This window comes from Ixodes scapularis, unplaced genomic scaffold (genome assembly GCF_016920785.2).
Source record: "Ixodes scapularis isolate PalLabHiFi unplaced genomic scaffold, ASM1692078v2 PGA_scaffold13__105_contigs__length_92229423, whole genome shotgun sequence".
NCBI classification, from domain to species: domain Eukaryota; kingdom Metazoa; phylum Arthropoda; class Arachnida; order Ixodida; family Ixodidae; genus Ixodes; species Ixodes scapularis.
This window is the reverse complement of record NW_024609839.1, coordinates 25,297,233-25,314,234: the sequence shown is the minus strand read 5'-3', so window position 1 is coordinate 25,314,234 and position 17,002 is coordinate 25,297,233. Positions and strand designations below refer to the sequence as shown.

General features: G+C 48.4%; 2 protein-coding genes across 2 annotated transcripts; one reads left to right on the top strand and one right to left on the bottom strand.

Moving 5' to 3' along the window:
- Positions 1-1,706: 1,706 nt before the first annotated feature.
- On the bottom strand, positions 1,707-14,622 carry LOC8043106 (protein glass). The gene is made up of 2 exons (XM_002416029.5): positions 14,548-14,622; positions 1,707-3,275 (listed from the first exon to the last, which is right to left on the bottom strand). Exon 2 carries the CDS (start codon positions 3,239-3,241, stop codon positions 1,808-1,810), a length of 1,434 nt encoding a protein of 477 aa, XP_002416074.3. The 5' UTR covers positions 3,242-3,275; positions 14,548-14,622; the 3' UTR covers positions 1,707-1,807.
- LOC120837686 (piggyBac transposable element-derived protein 4-like) lies at positions 11,207-12,034 on the top strand. Its single transcript, XM_040207223.1, has one exon. The coding sequence runs from the start codon at positions 11,207-11,209 to the stop codon at positions 12,032-12,034; it is 828 nt and encodes a 275-aa protein (XP_040063157.1).
- Positions 14,623-17,002: the final 2,380 nt, after the last annotated feature.

Here is a 17,002-nt window from a genome sequence, read left to right as displayed (position 1 = left end):
TGCATGCTGCAGAAAGCGACGGGGGACATAAATTGCAAGGATCAGGTTTTGCAACAGATTACAATGAAAACCAAGAGTTGTAAGGCCCAGGTTGCACAACAGGCAACAATAAAATATGCGTATTGCTAGGCTCAAGTTGCACAATAAAAAACAACAAAAGATGCGAACTGCAAGGCCCAGGTTGTACGACCGCCAAAACGCTATTGGATGCCGGTTGCCTCGGCCCCCCCACCCCCTCACCCCCACCCACCCCAAAATGGCTATCACAGAAAGAGAAGAAGACGTAGGTTGCGCGGGGCATGCTTTCAGCGGAAGCGCACCAACAATGAGCTCACTACTCTGGCGGTGTCTCACGAATTCGGTGTCACGTCAGGACGGCTCAGGCGTCTTTGTTCCGGGCTGGTCTCGTTATCCGTCTGCAGCACCTGCCACATCGACCCGTCGCTAGCATAAGCAGACGACACCTCCATTCGTCTACAAACCACCTACAAGCAATGTATTCGTTGGAATTCAACTACATGTCTAGCTTTAAGAGAATCTAACGTGCTCCTCAGCAAAGACGCAACAGACGTCTGGAGTGACAATGACACACGAGATTGTTGCGTCCAGCACTCTCAAATTTCAGTGGCCACATGGCCGAGGACGTACAACATACATGGCGAGCATAGAGCAAAGATATCTGAACAAGATTTCTACATCTGCCGCTAGAAGACAGTCTTAAGAGAAATGGAGCTGATCCGAGACAGGATACAATGCCAGTGTGGTCTTGTCTATCTGCAGAGCACACTGGTGAGGTAAGTAGGGATGCTATTAAGAGGAATCTGGTTTACGGTAACGCACCGCAACGCCTCCCTCTGGTGTCGTGACCGGAAATGGCATGACTCTGTGCTCGAGCAAATGGAGTGCAAGGCCTATCGTGATTCTACTGCACCAGATACGGAAGCTGTACAAATAACTGCAGACATGGAGCCCCGACTGGTGCCCTGTGCACGCAAGCACGTGCAGCATGCACGTGAATGCAGCTTTAACGAGCTTGCAGTTGCGTGGGCATGCTCGCTCGCACGAGCAAAGACATGGCGACGGCCAGTCGCCCCGCTTGCGGTCATCTATAGCTCTTGCAAGAAGCAGCCTTAAGATCTACATAGCGCTAGGAGGTTTAGAAGATTTAAAGAGATGAGCATGCCGTACATCACTGCCTAGTTCTGAACAAGGTACAGAACTTTGAAAGGTGAGGGAAGAGGACTGGTAACCTTTTTTAAGGTATCCCCTTTGTGCGACTCATTCTGAACAGAACCGTTCCTGTTTGAGCGACAGCCAGATCGGAATCTGTCGAATAGGGAGCAATACGCCTCGCTTCGGAGCATTTGATGTTACATTATGTCGGTTTTAATGTTACGTTGGTGCCGACGCTACGTCAGTTCGACTGAATGGAATTACGAGACAAGCCCAAAACAAAAGCCGCTGAGCAAACCGTGCTGCCTCTGCACGGAGGAATAAGGTGCCGTCGTCACTGCACCCCGCTCGCACGCAGAGCCACACCGCACGTGCAAACACGAAGCTAGGCAGAGCGCAACTAAAACATTGCGTATCTGGGCAGACGGACGAGCGCGCCTTGGACGGCCTTCGCCGGAGCGAGCCAAACTAATGCCTCCTCGGAATAGAAAAATAATAAAAAAAAAAAACGGAGAAAAAAGACCCCAACAACGTCAACAACAACAACAACAACAATGAAACGACGACACGTCGCCGGCCCCGGAGAAAACAAGTCATGCCAAGACTCCCTTGGGGCACCTGGTGGGGCCTCCGCTCAGCTGTGGGCGTGCGTCTTGGCGTGGGCGTTGAGGTTCCCCCGGTTCGCGAAGCCCTTGGCGCACACGGGGCACTTGAAGGGCTTTTCGCCCGTGTGCACGCTCATGTGCCGCTTGACCGTCGATTTCTGCGAGAAGGTCTTGCCGCACACCTCGCACGCAAACGGCTTCTCCCCCGTGTGCGTACGCATGTGGATCTTGATGCGCTCCTTGTCTGCGAAGCGCTTGCCGCACACCTCGCATGGGAACGGGCGCTCGCCTGTGTGCGAACGCATGTGCCGTGTCAGCGACGTCTTCTGCGAGAACCGGTGGCCGCACAGCGCGCACGTGAACGGCTTCTCCCCCGAGTGCGACCGCATGTGCAGCTGGTGCACGTTCTTGGATGCCAGGTGCTTGCCGCACAGCCCGCACTGGAACGGCTTCGCGGGATCGCCCGACGGCAGAGGCGCACTGCCGTCGCCACCACGCCGCGGCGCTTTGGTGCTGCCACGCGGCGCCTCGTCCTCCGATGGTTCCTGCTTGATCCGGACCTGCGACGGCCCCGACGACGCCGGCGCTTCGTCGGGCCGGAGTTGAGCCAGCGTTGACGGGAGCACGCTCGACAGCAGGAGTGGGGGCAGCGGCTGCAGGCCGCCGCTCAACGAGAAGAGGGACGGAATGACCGGAAGGAGCGCGGGCGGCGCCTCGCCGCTCGACTGCGGCGACAGCGAGCCCTCTGAGAGGAGCCCGTCGCGAGCCGCCATTGGCGACGAGTCTTCTGCCGCCGAGCTGGTGGGCGACGGCCTCCGAAGCGCCGACGGTGCCCCAGCGTCCCGCGCCCACTGCTCCGCCAGCGACAGCATCGCCTGCGCCGATGCCGACCCGACGCCGTTGCCCGGCCTGTCGCCGCCGGAGTGTTCCCCGGAGTCGCGCTGCTGGCCCACTTCGGCGAGCCCCGGCGAGTCAAGGAGGTCGCCAGGGCCGAGCGGGGCGCCGTGGAGCAGCGGGTTGGCAGCGTCCGACGGCTGTGCTGCCAGGAAGTGCGTCTGCTCCGTGTCCAGGAGAGCGTGCCGATGGCGTTGCGGCGGCCGGCCGTCTGCCAGCGCCGGTTCCTGGGGCAGCTCGAAGCTCTCCTTGGCGGCCTGCATGATGGTCGAAACCGGCGGCAGGCGCAGCGAGCCCTCCCGGCCGTGGTCTGCGAGTGCGCTTCCGTAGGGGTCCGACGACGATGACGAGAGCGCATGATGATGGTGGTGGTGGTGGTGGGAGGAAAGGGGCTCCATGGCATCTGCCAGTGCCCCGAGGTCGTCCGGGTGGTGGTATCCCTGGTCGAAGGGCGGGCCGCTTTGGTAGCAGAGCGAGGGCATCTCCAGACAGCCGTTGGCCGGCAGCCAGGGCGCCGCTGGACAGGCCGCGTCCGGAGACTCCGGCAGGTCTCCGGCCGCCTCGCTCATCGCCTCATGTCCCTGCGGTCGGCCGCCCCTGTTCCTACAACAGGGAAAACAGTTTGCTCTCACTTCAAGCCAGGGAATGGGAATTGAGTGGCACAGACCTTCCACCTATGAGGTGTGCAAGTTTGTCTGCTTATTGCATGAAGTTGTGATGACGTCAGAACGCCGAGCTCTTATTGGCCGATTGAAAAAAATAGTGTGGAGACCTCAAGGCATCTAGGACTTGGGTCTAGCCACTATCCTTTTAATCGAAGCCAATCATAGCCTGGCTTCGTTTTGACGTAACCGCAACTCCTGCGCAAGAAGCAGGCGACTTGCCCTCTGCATACTCATTTTTACCTCGCGACGAACCGTAAAGGATAGTACAAGTTGTTGAAGCCATTTTAATGCCGTATGAGCGTCACGTAACCTTCGAGAAAAGCAGAGTCGTGCCATACGTCCCCAACACCGAATTGGCTGGAGTGGCTTCTAAGTGTCCACTGCAGGCCAATGTAAGGTGAGACCAGGAAGGTAAATAAGGGAGCAGAATGCAACAAATCCTAAGTGCTGACATCGGCTGTCCCGAGAGAAAAAATGAGAAAGAGAGCGACAGAAAAGCGGAGAAAGAAAGCAGAAAAAAAGCCGACAAAGGGTTAGCGTGTTTGTTTTGCAGCGACTTGAAGTTGCTAAAGTGCTTGTCAACTTTAATTAGTTTTATACAATGTGCGATTCCTGTGTTCTCCTACAAAATAAGCTAGAAAATGGAATAGAAAAGAAGAATGGGCAATGTTTTTCCCTTTCTTTGTGCGTATTAGGGCGTCGCCAGTGATACGGGCCCAACGGGACCACCAACTGGGAACTCGCATCTCACAGGAACAGATACCGCAGATCGCGGACACAGATTAAAGTTTCCCGGAGCAATAAACATGCAGGAGCCCGCCACAAATGCGGACAAAAACGTGGGAACCTATCACAAACTTTCATGGCACGGGAACGAATACCGCAGATCGCAGACGCAGCAGAATCGCATTTCACAATACGATAGACACGCGGGGACCACTCGCGTGTTTGGGGAATCGACATCGCGAGCATAGATTGCGGACGAAAAGGCGGGAATCCGCTACCAACTCGTATGTCACGTGTATGGAACAGAGCGCACGTTTTCCTTGAATAGTAGTTTAGTTTTAGCCGCCGCTGGCATTGCCGACAAATCCCCCCCTCTTCGAGGAGAGGAGGGCTGCTCATGTATGGGAAAGGACAAGTGACCCCTACGCGATGCTCCGCGAGCAAGCACAGTCCCCCCCATCAAAAAGAATGTGCACCCTTGGGAACAGAACCCCCGAGAATGGTGTCAGGAGAGTTCGGTGAGAGAAGTATTGAAGTTCGGTCGCGAACGTCTGTCGTCCGCCGGCCCTTCGTAAATAAATGTAAAGTTATCCCATCGACTCGTTGTCGTTGCCACTGTCTTGCCATCGAAGTCACCAGCTGCAATCTAAAAGAACAGTTTCGACAACTGAAGCCTCCCCCTAAAAAGGCCCGTGGTGCCCTTCCAGCCACAGGTCAGTCTGAAGACTTCCACGGGCCAGATGCGGGCCGGGGTTCGGAGACCCCTGCAATATACAAGCAGGAACTCGCGTGTTACGGGAGGCGATATCGCGGACAAAAACACAAAAACCTGATATGAACTCGCTTGTCATACCTACTGGTACCACAGATCGCGCGCTTTACGCGATTTCCGTCAGACATCGCGTGGCGTCAGACAGGAATCGGCGGTTGGACGGCTTTTAGGAATTTTTGTGTTACGGATATTTAGCCAGAAAAAAGGGATGGGCGATCTCTCGGGAGAGGACACCTTTTAGGGAATTTTATGGTAACTCCACAGGTGAAACAGGGTATAGAGCCACCAGATAAGCTACACTTTGGCGTAACGACACTTCAGCTATCATCTTGCTTGAAATCATTACTGCTGGTTGCCTGAATCTTTGTCTGAAGTCGCACAAAATGCTGTCCGATCCTTTAGAAATGTTACAGCAGCCTGCGACAGAGAAAAACGATATTTCCCGAACTTCCTGACTCCATACTTAAAGAAGTCGTATTTTCTAAATGAAACCGTCGCCAACTGTGCCCCCCTGCACTAGGCAACAAAATGGTGGCACCTGCAAGACAACTGGGAAATGGAGTGTGCCAAGGTTATTTAGAGTGTCTGCTCCCATTTGGCCAGAAACATTCACGCTATATCTGTCCCCTGCTGTACCTTGCTCTACAGTAGGAAACAGATCTGTCCTCGTACAACCCTTCCCTGTTAATGTAGAAACCTGCAGGTCAGACCATGAACAGCTATTTGGGAATAAACTGGGTATATAGGTGCACCACTGTCCGATTACCACAAGCACATTTCCAAAAATTTTCAAACATAAAAAAAAAAAAGAAGAAAAAATAGGTCAGTGAGGCTCTTGGGTCAAAGAGGGCACCCAGAGTGCCACCATTGTTTGTTGTTTGCTGTTAAAGGGGTCATGAAACGCCTTTCCAACTTTTTCCTGTTTAGCTTTCCTCCTCAAATCATAAATCGCGCATTCTACCAAACAGTTCAAGAAGACAAAAAGAGGGAAGGCCCCTCTTGCTCGGAATCTGGTTTATGTACCCGGACAGAGCCATTGTCCCCCTAGAAGATTAGCCCGTCGCTCAAAATTAAGATTGCTTTCCCCAACCCGTTTACCCCGGAGCTGACAGTGCTGTGGAAGCTACGCGCTCGTTGGGCCAGCCACACTTGCCACATGATCACGCTTCTCCGCGCATACCCACGCGCAGAGATCGAGGTCAGGTGATAAAGGGAGGCGGCTGATTGGTTCGGCAAGCGCGTAGCTTCCACCACAATGTCAGCTTAGGGATGAAGGGACTAAGCGAGGTCCGGTTTTGTGTGACGTCAGTTTCGACCCGATGACGCGCTTTTGGGACCGTGGATGTATCACAGTGAAAGAGGCAGAGAGCTTACGAAGGGGAGGAGGTACGAAATAGTCCGCTGTGTTTTCAAATTTTCGCATTGAAAGTCAGGCTTTTGTCTTTCTACCTTTTTTTCTTTTGGCCCACTGAACGATGTGCTATTAGTAGAATCCCAATCGAAAATGATTTATCCCAACCCAAAGTCCATTTCATGGGCCCTTTAAGAAAAAGATGAGACCCAACCAAGGATTGATGGTTCGGTTTTTCCCGACTTTTAGACCAAATGGAATGCTGACCCCTTCCTCCCAACAATTCTCTACAGCAGGAATTTTCAAACTCTGTCTCGAGAAACGCCCACATCTCTCAACTGACAGACATGGTTGGCTCCCGGTCTTGGTATTGATTCAATAAAGCGGTGCAGAAGCCCACAGGCCTTGTACTCAACAAGGCACATAGTGCACCCTGTTCACCCTTAAGCCTACAGTGCGCCGGGAGCTACGCACCCGCTAGACCAATCAGTCGACACCTGGCACTGCTCTTCATGCATGGGTTTGGCCGTGAGCGCGATCATCTGGCGGAAGGTCAACGCATGACTGGTCCCACGAGCTTGCAGCTTCTGCAGCACTGTCAGCTTACGGGTGGCTGGAGTGTAGTGAGTGCGTAGCTCATAATCATGCACCAATGGGGTGGCTCCAACCAGCTGAAATAGTGCTAAACCAGAAAAATATATTACTTAGGTTCAGGGGGTATCGAGTAAATTTTGAAGCTTGGGGAACATGAGACGGTGCTCTGGGAAGAGCTGGGCTCCTAGGAACCATGTTGGAGACTTCGGGGTCCGTGGTTTTGATGACGCTCAAGGATGCCAACTAATAACAGACGTGCAACGTGTCCTAAAGAAAAAGAAAATTTGGCATTTCCTTTTATTGCAAAAATAATCTATGCATCGCCAAACGCTCAATCTCCACTTCAATGTAGCGCCGGCAGTCAATGTAGGCGCCGGCAGGCGAAAAACAGACGTCCGGCGATGCATAGTTTATTTTGGCGGTGAAAAAAAAAACCGTAAATACAGTTGAACCTCGATGTAACGAAGTCGGTAAAATTCGCAATTTACTTCGTTACATTGAAATTTCGCTAAATCAAAATTTGGCGAAAAAAAAAAAATTCCGAAACATTTTACGGGTATGAAAACTCACCGAAAATGACATTTATTTAGGGGCAAAGTAGTCCGCGAGTTTTGCTTGCGCCTTGTCCGACAGTAGCAGCGGCGTCGGCGGCGTCATACGGCGTTCGAGCGCCCAGAGCGCTTGCACGGCATCTTGCTGCCCATGCGACGCCGTGTACCTCCTCAAAACGTCCATTGCGTCGAGCACTTCCCGAGTGCTCGTGATCTCGGCAGTTTCTTCAGGATGGCGTCCAAAACGTTTGCTTTCTCATCCAAAGAAAGAACTTTACGTTTCCTTATGGCAGCAAGCACGTGAGTGAACCGCCCGGTTAAAAAATAAAGCTGTTTAGTTTAGGCGGTGCCAATGTTTCCAACCTACACGCCTACACAGCACTCTTGACCGCACAGTTTACTTGCCCCCTTGCGCCCAGAGCACCCACAGTGTGCTTGCGCCTTTGCTTTACATCACGCTCGCAAGACGATAATCGGTCTTTTCGGTCTTCTCCTAGATGGCACTGCCCGCGCGGTCGCGCCATCATGTCGCTCCCCCGCTGAAGTTGGCTCCCGCGCTACCCGCGGTACAGTGGACTATGATGATCAGTGAATGTCAGTGGTGATGCTGTTATGCCGTGTTAACTTTTTGCTCGGCATTTTCTGGCCAGCCTAGCGGAATCCGCTTTGCCGCATGCCTCGCCGGCGCTACCGGCGCCGCATCCTCGGGCAGCCTAGGAACGTTGGAAGGCCTGTCCCCGTGAAGTAACCTATCAAGCGCTCGCGTTTGCGCATAATTTTTTTTTTTAACCACAATTTTTTTCCGAAGTTTTTTTTTTAGAGTTGATTTATTTATTGCCTTTTATGGCAATGGCGCTTCGTTATATTGAAATAGCAGCAAAATAGACTTCGTTATATAGGGACTAAAAATACATGGGGTCTATGGGCAAGAAATTATGAAAAATAAAATACTTCGTTAAATCGAGGATTTCGTTACATTGAAGTTCGTTATATCGAGGTTCGACTGTATTTGTTTTTGGATCAGAAAGTAGACTTAAAAGGGCCCGTGCAGACCCAAATTTAATCATTTTTTATCTAAATGAAGTGTGCCTTTTATGTTTAAGCTGCTTGTCTATTATTTGTTGGAGGTTCAACCCATTCACTACCAAAGCCGGCGAATTGCCAGGCGCGCCATCAGGGGCCAGATTGCCAAAGCCAGCGATTCACTGATGATGATGATGAAATATGTTTATTTTCTTTCATAATTAAAGCTCAGGCAATTGCTCTACGGCATGGTCTAAAAAAATTCAAAAAGTTTTACTGAGGCCCGTTTTCTCCAGGTAGGAAATGACAGATCTGAGCAGTTGAAGTCTTCTTCCGGAATTCCCTGCTGGTTTTATCCATTCATTAAGGTTTTCGGGCTTATCTTCAAGATCTATTGTTGTATGTGCATCCTCCCTTTCTCTTCTGAAGTGTTTGCAGTCCCACATTAGATGATCGATATTTGGTGGGATCTTTTCTCTACAAAGGTTACACTCTGGTGGTTTTGGTATGAATTTTGGGTCCTGTCTCAACTTTTCTTGTGTTTCCCATTTCTTGAGGAGGTGCGGGGTTACAGCACTTCCTGTCCTTACCCTTCTCAAAAGAACTGTTTGGTATCTTTTGAGCCCAGAAGGGATAGGATTCTGTACTGCGGGATGCCTGTTTCGTAGTTGTTGCTGTAGTTGTTTTTTTGCCTCATTTATGGTAGCTATAGGATCGTATTCTTTACTCAAACTTTTTAATACAGTAGAGTATGGGTGATCTCGTTGAAATTGGCCTGGTCTGTCAGAAAAGAGGGAACGACTATACTCTTTTGCGACTTTGTTGGCAATCTCATTTCCCTTAATCCCCGTGTGTCCTGGGATCCAACGCAGGAGTATCGTTGCATTCTTCTTCTTCAGTGTTGTTATTGCCGCCTTTAGGATTTTTCGTATTGTCGGGCTTACCGCATGGTGTATCTTACATGCTCTAATAACCTCTTGTGAATCGGTAAAAATTGTTATTTTTTTCTTTTCTATTGTACTGCTGCTTGCGTGTTCTACTGCAGCCAAGACTGCTTGCGCTTCGGCTTCTTCCGGGGTGTCTGCGACTGTTGGGTATGCCCATGTTCCTACGTTTAGGAGGTGAAAGGCTATCGTTGCATTACTGTTGCTGACCGCCGCGTCCGTATAGTATATCGCTCACTCGGGGTCATTGCAGATGAGCTCAATTTCTTCGTTGTGTTTTTTGACATATCTTCTTCTTTTTTCCTGGTGATCAAGGCCCATGCTCTTGGGAATGGGAGTACCTGGAACTACCATTATCCGTTCCCATGGTGGCATCTGTTCTGGAAATTCATCCAGTTTGCTCGTGTCTTGATTTAGCAGATTCATGATGCGTCGCCTTTCTTTCGTATTGAGCATCTTAATTTTGTGCATTTCTTCCTGTGTCGCCCGTCATTCCTCAAAACTCGGGAAAGGGACGCACTTGTGTAGTTCTTCTATCTTGACGTTTCGCGGCAATCCTGCAATGCACCATCTCACATCGTTTAGTAAACTTTCCAGTTTCTCCATGTTCTTTTTATCGATCTTGTAAAATCTTAGCCCACACATAATTTTGGAGATGAGCACTGTTTGAGTCAGTGTTCGAGCCACTTTTTCTCCCGCCCCTCCGAGTCTGTTTGCCATTCTTCTGATTAGCGATGTTCCTTGTTTCCACGTTTTGGTCATTCTTTGTATCCATTTAGTTGGGTCGTTCCTAACATTGGCTGTTATTCCCAGTATTTGGTGATCCTCTGTCTTTTCGATAGTAGTCCCGTTAAGTTTTAGTTTCACGTTGGCAGGTGCCTTGTAGCCGAAAATCATGTATCAGGTCTTTTTTGGCGATGGATTAAGTCCAATCGATTTGAAATATCTATCGATCGTGTTTAATCCCTCTTGCAGGATTTCTTGCTGGCGTTTCGAGTGGCCTCTGTTTGTCCGTATTGTAATGTTGATTCACTGATTGCCAAAGCCAGCGATTCACTGGGCTACATATATTTCTGTTTTAAAAAGCCATTCATAGATGGCGCACTATGTAGACTAGGTGTAGTGTAGTTAGATATATTGCCAACAGATGGCGAGAGTTGTTCTGTTCGCTGTGTTTGTCTGAGCGCGTTCTTTTGTGTGTCGTCTTTCTTGTTCTATCGCTGTGTGCTTGGAGAAGATGGCAGCGTCGAGTAGTCGCCGTGGCCTCTCTGAGGATGAAATTAAAGATATCCTTTTTGACAGCGATAATGACGGGATGTCTGCTGAGGAGAGTGAGTTGTCAAAGCCTTCTACCGATGATGGGAGCGATTCTGACAGCAGTTCGGAATCAGAATCACAACAAGATAGCCGTGGTTGTGCGACGCCTAAGTGACCGAGAATGGAGGAATGGTCATGGGCTGACAACGACGCTGTCGAAAAAGTCTGGAAAATTCCCTTTTCTGGGTCCGCAAGACTCAAGCGGCGAAAAAGCACAGCCCTAGGTGACAACAGCTTGCCTTTGAAAACGCTGAAAGCGCTCCTTGGAGATGATGTTTGGGAGCTGGTGACGGACTACACAAATGCCTTCGCAAGGAAGAAGCAGAGCACTGAGACAGATGCAGCATGGTTTCCTATGACTCCAGGAGAGATCAAAATTTATATTGCCTTGTGCATCTTGGTGAGCCAAGTGAAGGAAAGTTCCATAAACACCTACTGGTCAGAAAGAGTGTGATCAGTACCCGTTCTTTGGGTTGGTGATGCCAAGAAAGCACTTTTGGATGCTCGCTCTCGAAGTACCTTCATTTCTGCGATGTGGCGGCAACGGGAACAGACGACAGGCTTTGTAAGCTGCGTCCAATCATCAACCACATGGTGAAAGCATTTGCAAGTGCTCACTCTGCTCATGAGAACCTCTCCGTTGACGAGAGCTTGATGAAGTTCCGTGGACACCTGGCTTACGTCCAGTTCAACCTTTCCAAGCGTGCTCGTTTCGGAATCGAGTTTTACAAGCTTTGTGAATCGTCCAGTGGCTACTGCCTCAACTTCTCCATTTATATGGGCAAGGATACTAAGTCAGATGCGACCGCTTCAATGCTATGCAGCGAAGCAATTGTTATCGACCTCCTCGGAGACCGTCTTGGTGATAGACATGCCATTAACTTAGACAACTGGTACTCCTCACCGCATCTCTTCCTGGCCATCAAGAACGGTGGATCCAACGCTGTCGGAACAGTCAGAACAAACAGGAAGAATATGCTGAAAGATCTGAAAGCACGGAAGCTGGCAAAGGGTGGATGCAAGACTTCGTTCTCACATGACATCATGGCTATTCAGTCGCAGGATCGAAAGCCTGTTAGTACCATGCTTTCAACAAGCCACAGTGGTGCTGACATCATTGGCACTGGAAAGAGACGGCACAGGGGAAATGAACCAGTACTGAAGCCTCTAGTCGTGCAAGAGTACAACAGGGGAATGGGAGGTGTTGACCGGCAAGACCAGCAGCTTGCATCATTTCCGATTGTGCGTCGCTACGCAAAAGGATACAAGACAATCTTCTATGTCCTTGACATGGCTGTGTACAATGCCTACGTGATTCATGCAAAGAAAACAGGAAAACGGCGAAGCTACACTGACTGGAAAGTGGACCTCTCTGATGAAATTATTGTGGAAACAGCTCTTCCCAGATACCAGAGATGAGGAAAGCAGCCTGTCGGACTGTCCTTCCACGCGCCTTGAGGCCGCAGAGTGAGCACACTTCCCCCGTCAGATTCCGCCGAATCCTGTCAAGCAAAACCCATGAAGGCAGTGCCAAATGTGCAGGGCACAAGGCGAGAAAAGTGAAAGTTGATGGGAGTGCAAGAAGTGCGGCGCGGCTCTGCACATGCCCGAGTGCTTCAAGATCTTCCATACGAGGAAGAATTTGTGAATTCCTAGCGATTTGTAGACTCTAACCAATCACTTAAGAATGTAAATAAACATTTTTTTTTTTGTTTTCTGCATGGCGTTTTACTGTAAAAACATATACAAGTAAAAGCAGTCATGCCTAGAGTGGGCATTTTAGGGGCAAAAAACGTGCAGTACAGACAGCCTGGCAACGCGCAACTTGCACGGTAGCGAATGGGTTAACCTTGATTCGCTAACACAAACAATTTACATTATGGACGATTTCTGAGTAGAATGGAGGCATCCGCACGAACGAGGCACACCTAATAAACCAGAGGAAAGCGTCTGCCATCTCGCCACGTATTTTGGCTGCCTTGGAACGCCAAAGCAAAGAGGCGATCGGAGCTCCAAGTAAGCCATTCTTAGGGTAACGGCACCATGTTCCTCAATTATCGTCCAATGCCGACTCTGCCAAGCAGGCGGCAATATTGCCTCATTTTCTTGCGCATTATTCTTTCACCGTGGGCCTAAGATACTAGTTCTCACAAAGTTATAAGGATTTTGTGTTTGAGGGGTTTATTTTTCGTTAAATTCGGAGGGTGTTTTTCTCAGCTTATTTTTCGGTGAAAATTCGAGGTTTATCGAAGTTTATTCCTTTTAGATTTACGATTCACCATAACTCGGAGGTTACATCATGTTTCCAGTTTTTCACTATTAAAAATAAAAATAAATATTATCCGGACACAAACACACACTAAATTCGTAAAAAGTAACCTGTATCAAATGGCATGTTAGTCTTTCTATGTGTTTTTTCTCACTCTCGTCAACTCGCCCAGGGTTCCATCTTAACAAGGTGTGTCTGCAAATGCACTTGGCAGCGGGGCAATACTAACTGTTTCATGATCAGTATGGCACAAAGTGTTGCTTCAATTAATGTCGATACTTTGAAATAATTAAACGCCTGGACATAGTTGCTGGGAAGCAAGGAAGCTCCAGCTGCCCTGCCCCTCTCCTCAAAATCTACAAGTTCATAGCTTTTGCCATCATAAAAACACAACATCTCCTCCCTCTAAGAAGTACAAAAAGTATGCTCCAAACTGGCAAGTGAAATAGTGGGTTTTGCCGCGACCCAAGAGTACGACCCGCTGTTTTGAACGAACCTTGACGCGATGAACAGTCAACTCCCTCTTGTCAATAGTCCAACATTTTGAAAGAAACCGAAGTCACCCTCTCCTCAAGATCTCTGACCCTATGCTCTCACGCAATTAATTCGCAGAATGCCGCAATTTCGTGCTCTTTATTCCTTTTTATTTTTCCTTCGTGAGACCTAGAAATCATGAATTTTTCGAATAAATCCGAATTCATAAAAAATTTCACCCGCGAGCATTTTTCCCAAGTTTTTCGAACTTATCTGGAAACACGGAACCCTAGTTATGATCGTTCCTCATAGATAGCTCATAAATTTGGTCTTGCAATACTGCAAAACCTTCATTCTTGTAGTTAAGTTCTGAAGCGCTGTTTCCTTTTTTCTTGTTAATGTTTCTTTGCGTCCGCAAGGGCAGTGTAACCTTCTGGGGCGGGCAGTGACACGAGGAGTGCCCCGGGGATTGATGTGGCTCGTCACAGCTATTAGACGTTTTCCCCGACATTTTCTTTCCTATTTATCATCTAGCGCAGGGGACACTATGACCAGCCCAGTTCGGCACCTCCCTGTCGCGTCGGATTAAGGGAAGGTGCAAACTTTTGGGGGCTTTGGGTACGCGGTTAGTCTAAGCAGTAATTGATGACCTTTTCCACGACTGATTCAGTCCCAGTAATGTGACAAAGTCATATCTGAACTGACTGGTCGTGTGGTCTGCGAGAGAGGGAAAGGTTAAATTTCGAAGAAAGGAATGAGGAAAGATTTTGGGGGACTTGGGTTGAGAGACCCGGGACTAGTAAGGATGGTCTCCCAAGCTGGGAGTTGTAACTTGGACGTTTAAAAAAATGTACACAATTCAATACTGGCAGCAAGTCGACCGGTCACTCAGCGACGTTCGTGCCGCTGCGCTCCACACCGTCAGAGCAGAATCTGCCTCCCACCACGTTGAGAGAAGCAACAACCTAACTCTAGTTATACGCACTTCCAGGGCCACGCGATACTAGACGGCACCAGAATGACAGCGTGTTCTTGGTGTGTTCTCCCATCGTAAGAGATCGTGGTTCGCTCGGTCGTGCTCAAACTCGAGCGTCTGGACCAGCTTTAAACGTCGAGAGTGGGCGTTTTCTCGGCAATTTATGGTAAACGTTTCTTTTTGGACACGTGCGCAAGTCTTATGGATGCTTACCAGCGAAGCTCCTCCTGGCTGCCTTGAGGGCACACTTGAGGGCACCACTGTCACAAACAACAGAGTGGAAGAAGCTGAAAGAAAAAAAAACATGAAATTGGACTTGCTGCACTCATTTGCAACAAATTATCGAGCAAGACTGGCAACCAGATTAAAAGACAGCGTCCCATGCAAGCTGACAGTGAGGATCCAAGCAAACCCTAATCACCCCGAGACATAGTTTACGTCACAACGATGCTATCATAACCTTCCAATGATGCATCCGGTGCCGCAAGGGTTGCGGTACTGGATCCAACTGGTGCTGGAACTCTGCAGCACCGGATAAAACTGCAGAAATCATTCTCATTTTACCATTTGTGAGGCTCTATGGTCCGACTGCTTTTGCTGACAACTTACCAAATGGCACTGTACTCCGTTCACCCCTAAGTTGACAGTGCGGTGGAAGCTACGTGCCTTTTGGGCCAGTCGTATGTCCATCTTTCATTACTTGATCACGCTCACGTTCGTACCCGTGCGCAGAGCGGGGTCAGATGAATAAAGGGACATTGTTAGTGCATAGCTTCCACCGCACTGTCAGCTTAAGGGTTAAGAAGTATAAGCTCATCGCAATACCATTAGACCATAAATTAAAAGAAAGATGGTCGATGAAGAAAGAAAAATGTGAGCCTCACAACGATTCTCAGATGTCTCCGAACCAAAAACTCCCCCGACCGACCATTGACCGTCAAAGGGCGGCAAGACGCTATTGAAAAACAAAAAAGACTCAACGGCAAAACTTGTCCATCTATTTTTAAGAGACCAATCGCTCAAGCATATTTTGAAAAAAAAAAAAAAAAAGCCTTTTAATGTTGCAGTTTGCTGGAAGTTAGCATCTGTCCGTCCTTTTCCTTCCTCAATATATGACTTGAATTACTTCCGCAATCCACGATTCCAATAACCGACAAGCTCACACTAAGTTCAGGGGCTTCGAAACTGCTTAGCGAAAACTTCATGAACACTTCTATGGATTTAAAAAGAAACAAGATGTTCAAGTGCACACTTATTTAAACCTATGTCAAAATCACACAAGCCTATATGCTTGTTATAGCTGCTCAGCATTTCAAAGGAGTTTGGTAAAAAGATCTATATTCTCTTATTCTTTGCAAAATTTCGAATACCGAATGTACTGCGGTACATTGGTAGTCATCAGACTCGAAATTAAAGTAACTGCTTTTATTTCAATATTGAAATCGAGCACCTATGTATAGGCGAAGAGGGAGGCTGTGCCCCCATGTACGTCGCAATGTCTCTCTCTCATTTTTACTGAACGGATTCACTAAAGTACAAGTCGAAGTTTCCGAGAGCTATCACGCTTCAAGTCGAAGGAACACCGTACGTCCAAACAGAAAAAAATGTGGGAAACAAGGTACGAGCGATCCAATTGGTTGATATCCGAAAATGGGCTTACGACTGGCCCCGCCCGGCAATGTCGTAACTTTGTTATGTTCGTTCAGAGGCTTTCGACAACGTCTTCCACTTCAGGTCGCTTTGCCACTTTGGCACTCTTTTCATTAGTTTCATCTTCCCCTTTGTTCTTGGCAGTTACCTGTCGAGGAATGCCTGCTATCAAAGCCAGCTCGCCCGTTACCAGAACGAGCTGGAAGCTTTTGCCAGGGGAACAACATAGCCTCAAAGAGTAAGATGCTATCTAAACTTTAGGTGGCGTTTTAAGTGCCTGGAACCCCATCAAAATAAATATAAAATATCTCTAAAGTTGAATTTTAAAATGCACTTTTCTCCGTTTCACTTTTTGGCAGGATAGTTTGTGTGAGGAGACCTATCACTTGAGATTCTGAAGATGAAAAGACTTCATTCGGTGGCATCCTGAACTGAAATTATCTCAGGAGCAAATTAAGGTGCTTATGATCTAAAAACACTCACTCCTTCATACTAACAACTAAATTTAAAAAAAAAAAAAAAGTTTATATTTTGTTGGAGGGTGTCTTTTGTTACAATTGATTTTTAACTTAACTTGTACTATGGGCACTGTACTTCACATTAAAACAGAAATTTTGTTTCCATCTGGATGAGCATCGTACTGACGTGCAGTCGGGTATCGCTACTGCATGGTGCAAGGTAGAGACCCCAGGCTAGCGGTTGTACTGCACTGGCTAAATTTCTCATCTCATCGCCAATTGAGGCAGAGCAAGCTCTAGACTGTAGAAACATACACACAAGCCAATTTCTTTTTCCAATAATTATTAGGTACTTTTTAATAAACTCCACACTGAAGTCACTTTTTCCTGGAGCTTGATGACCACTGGATGCTGTAGAATTGGCCTATAAGACTGAAACTTTGTATGTTACCATTCCTCATAGTGTTTGATTAACCCTGTAAACTAAAATAAATTTGGGTCTACATAAACCCAGTTCTACTGAACCAACATTTTCCACTGCTAAATGGTACCTGCAGCGT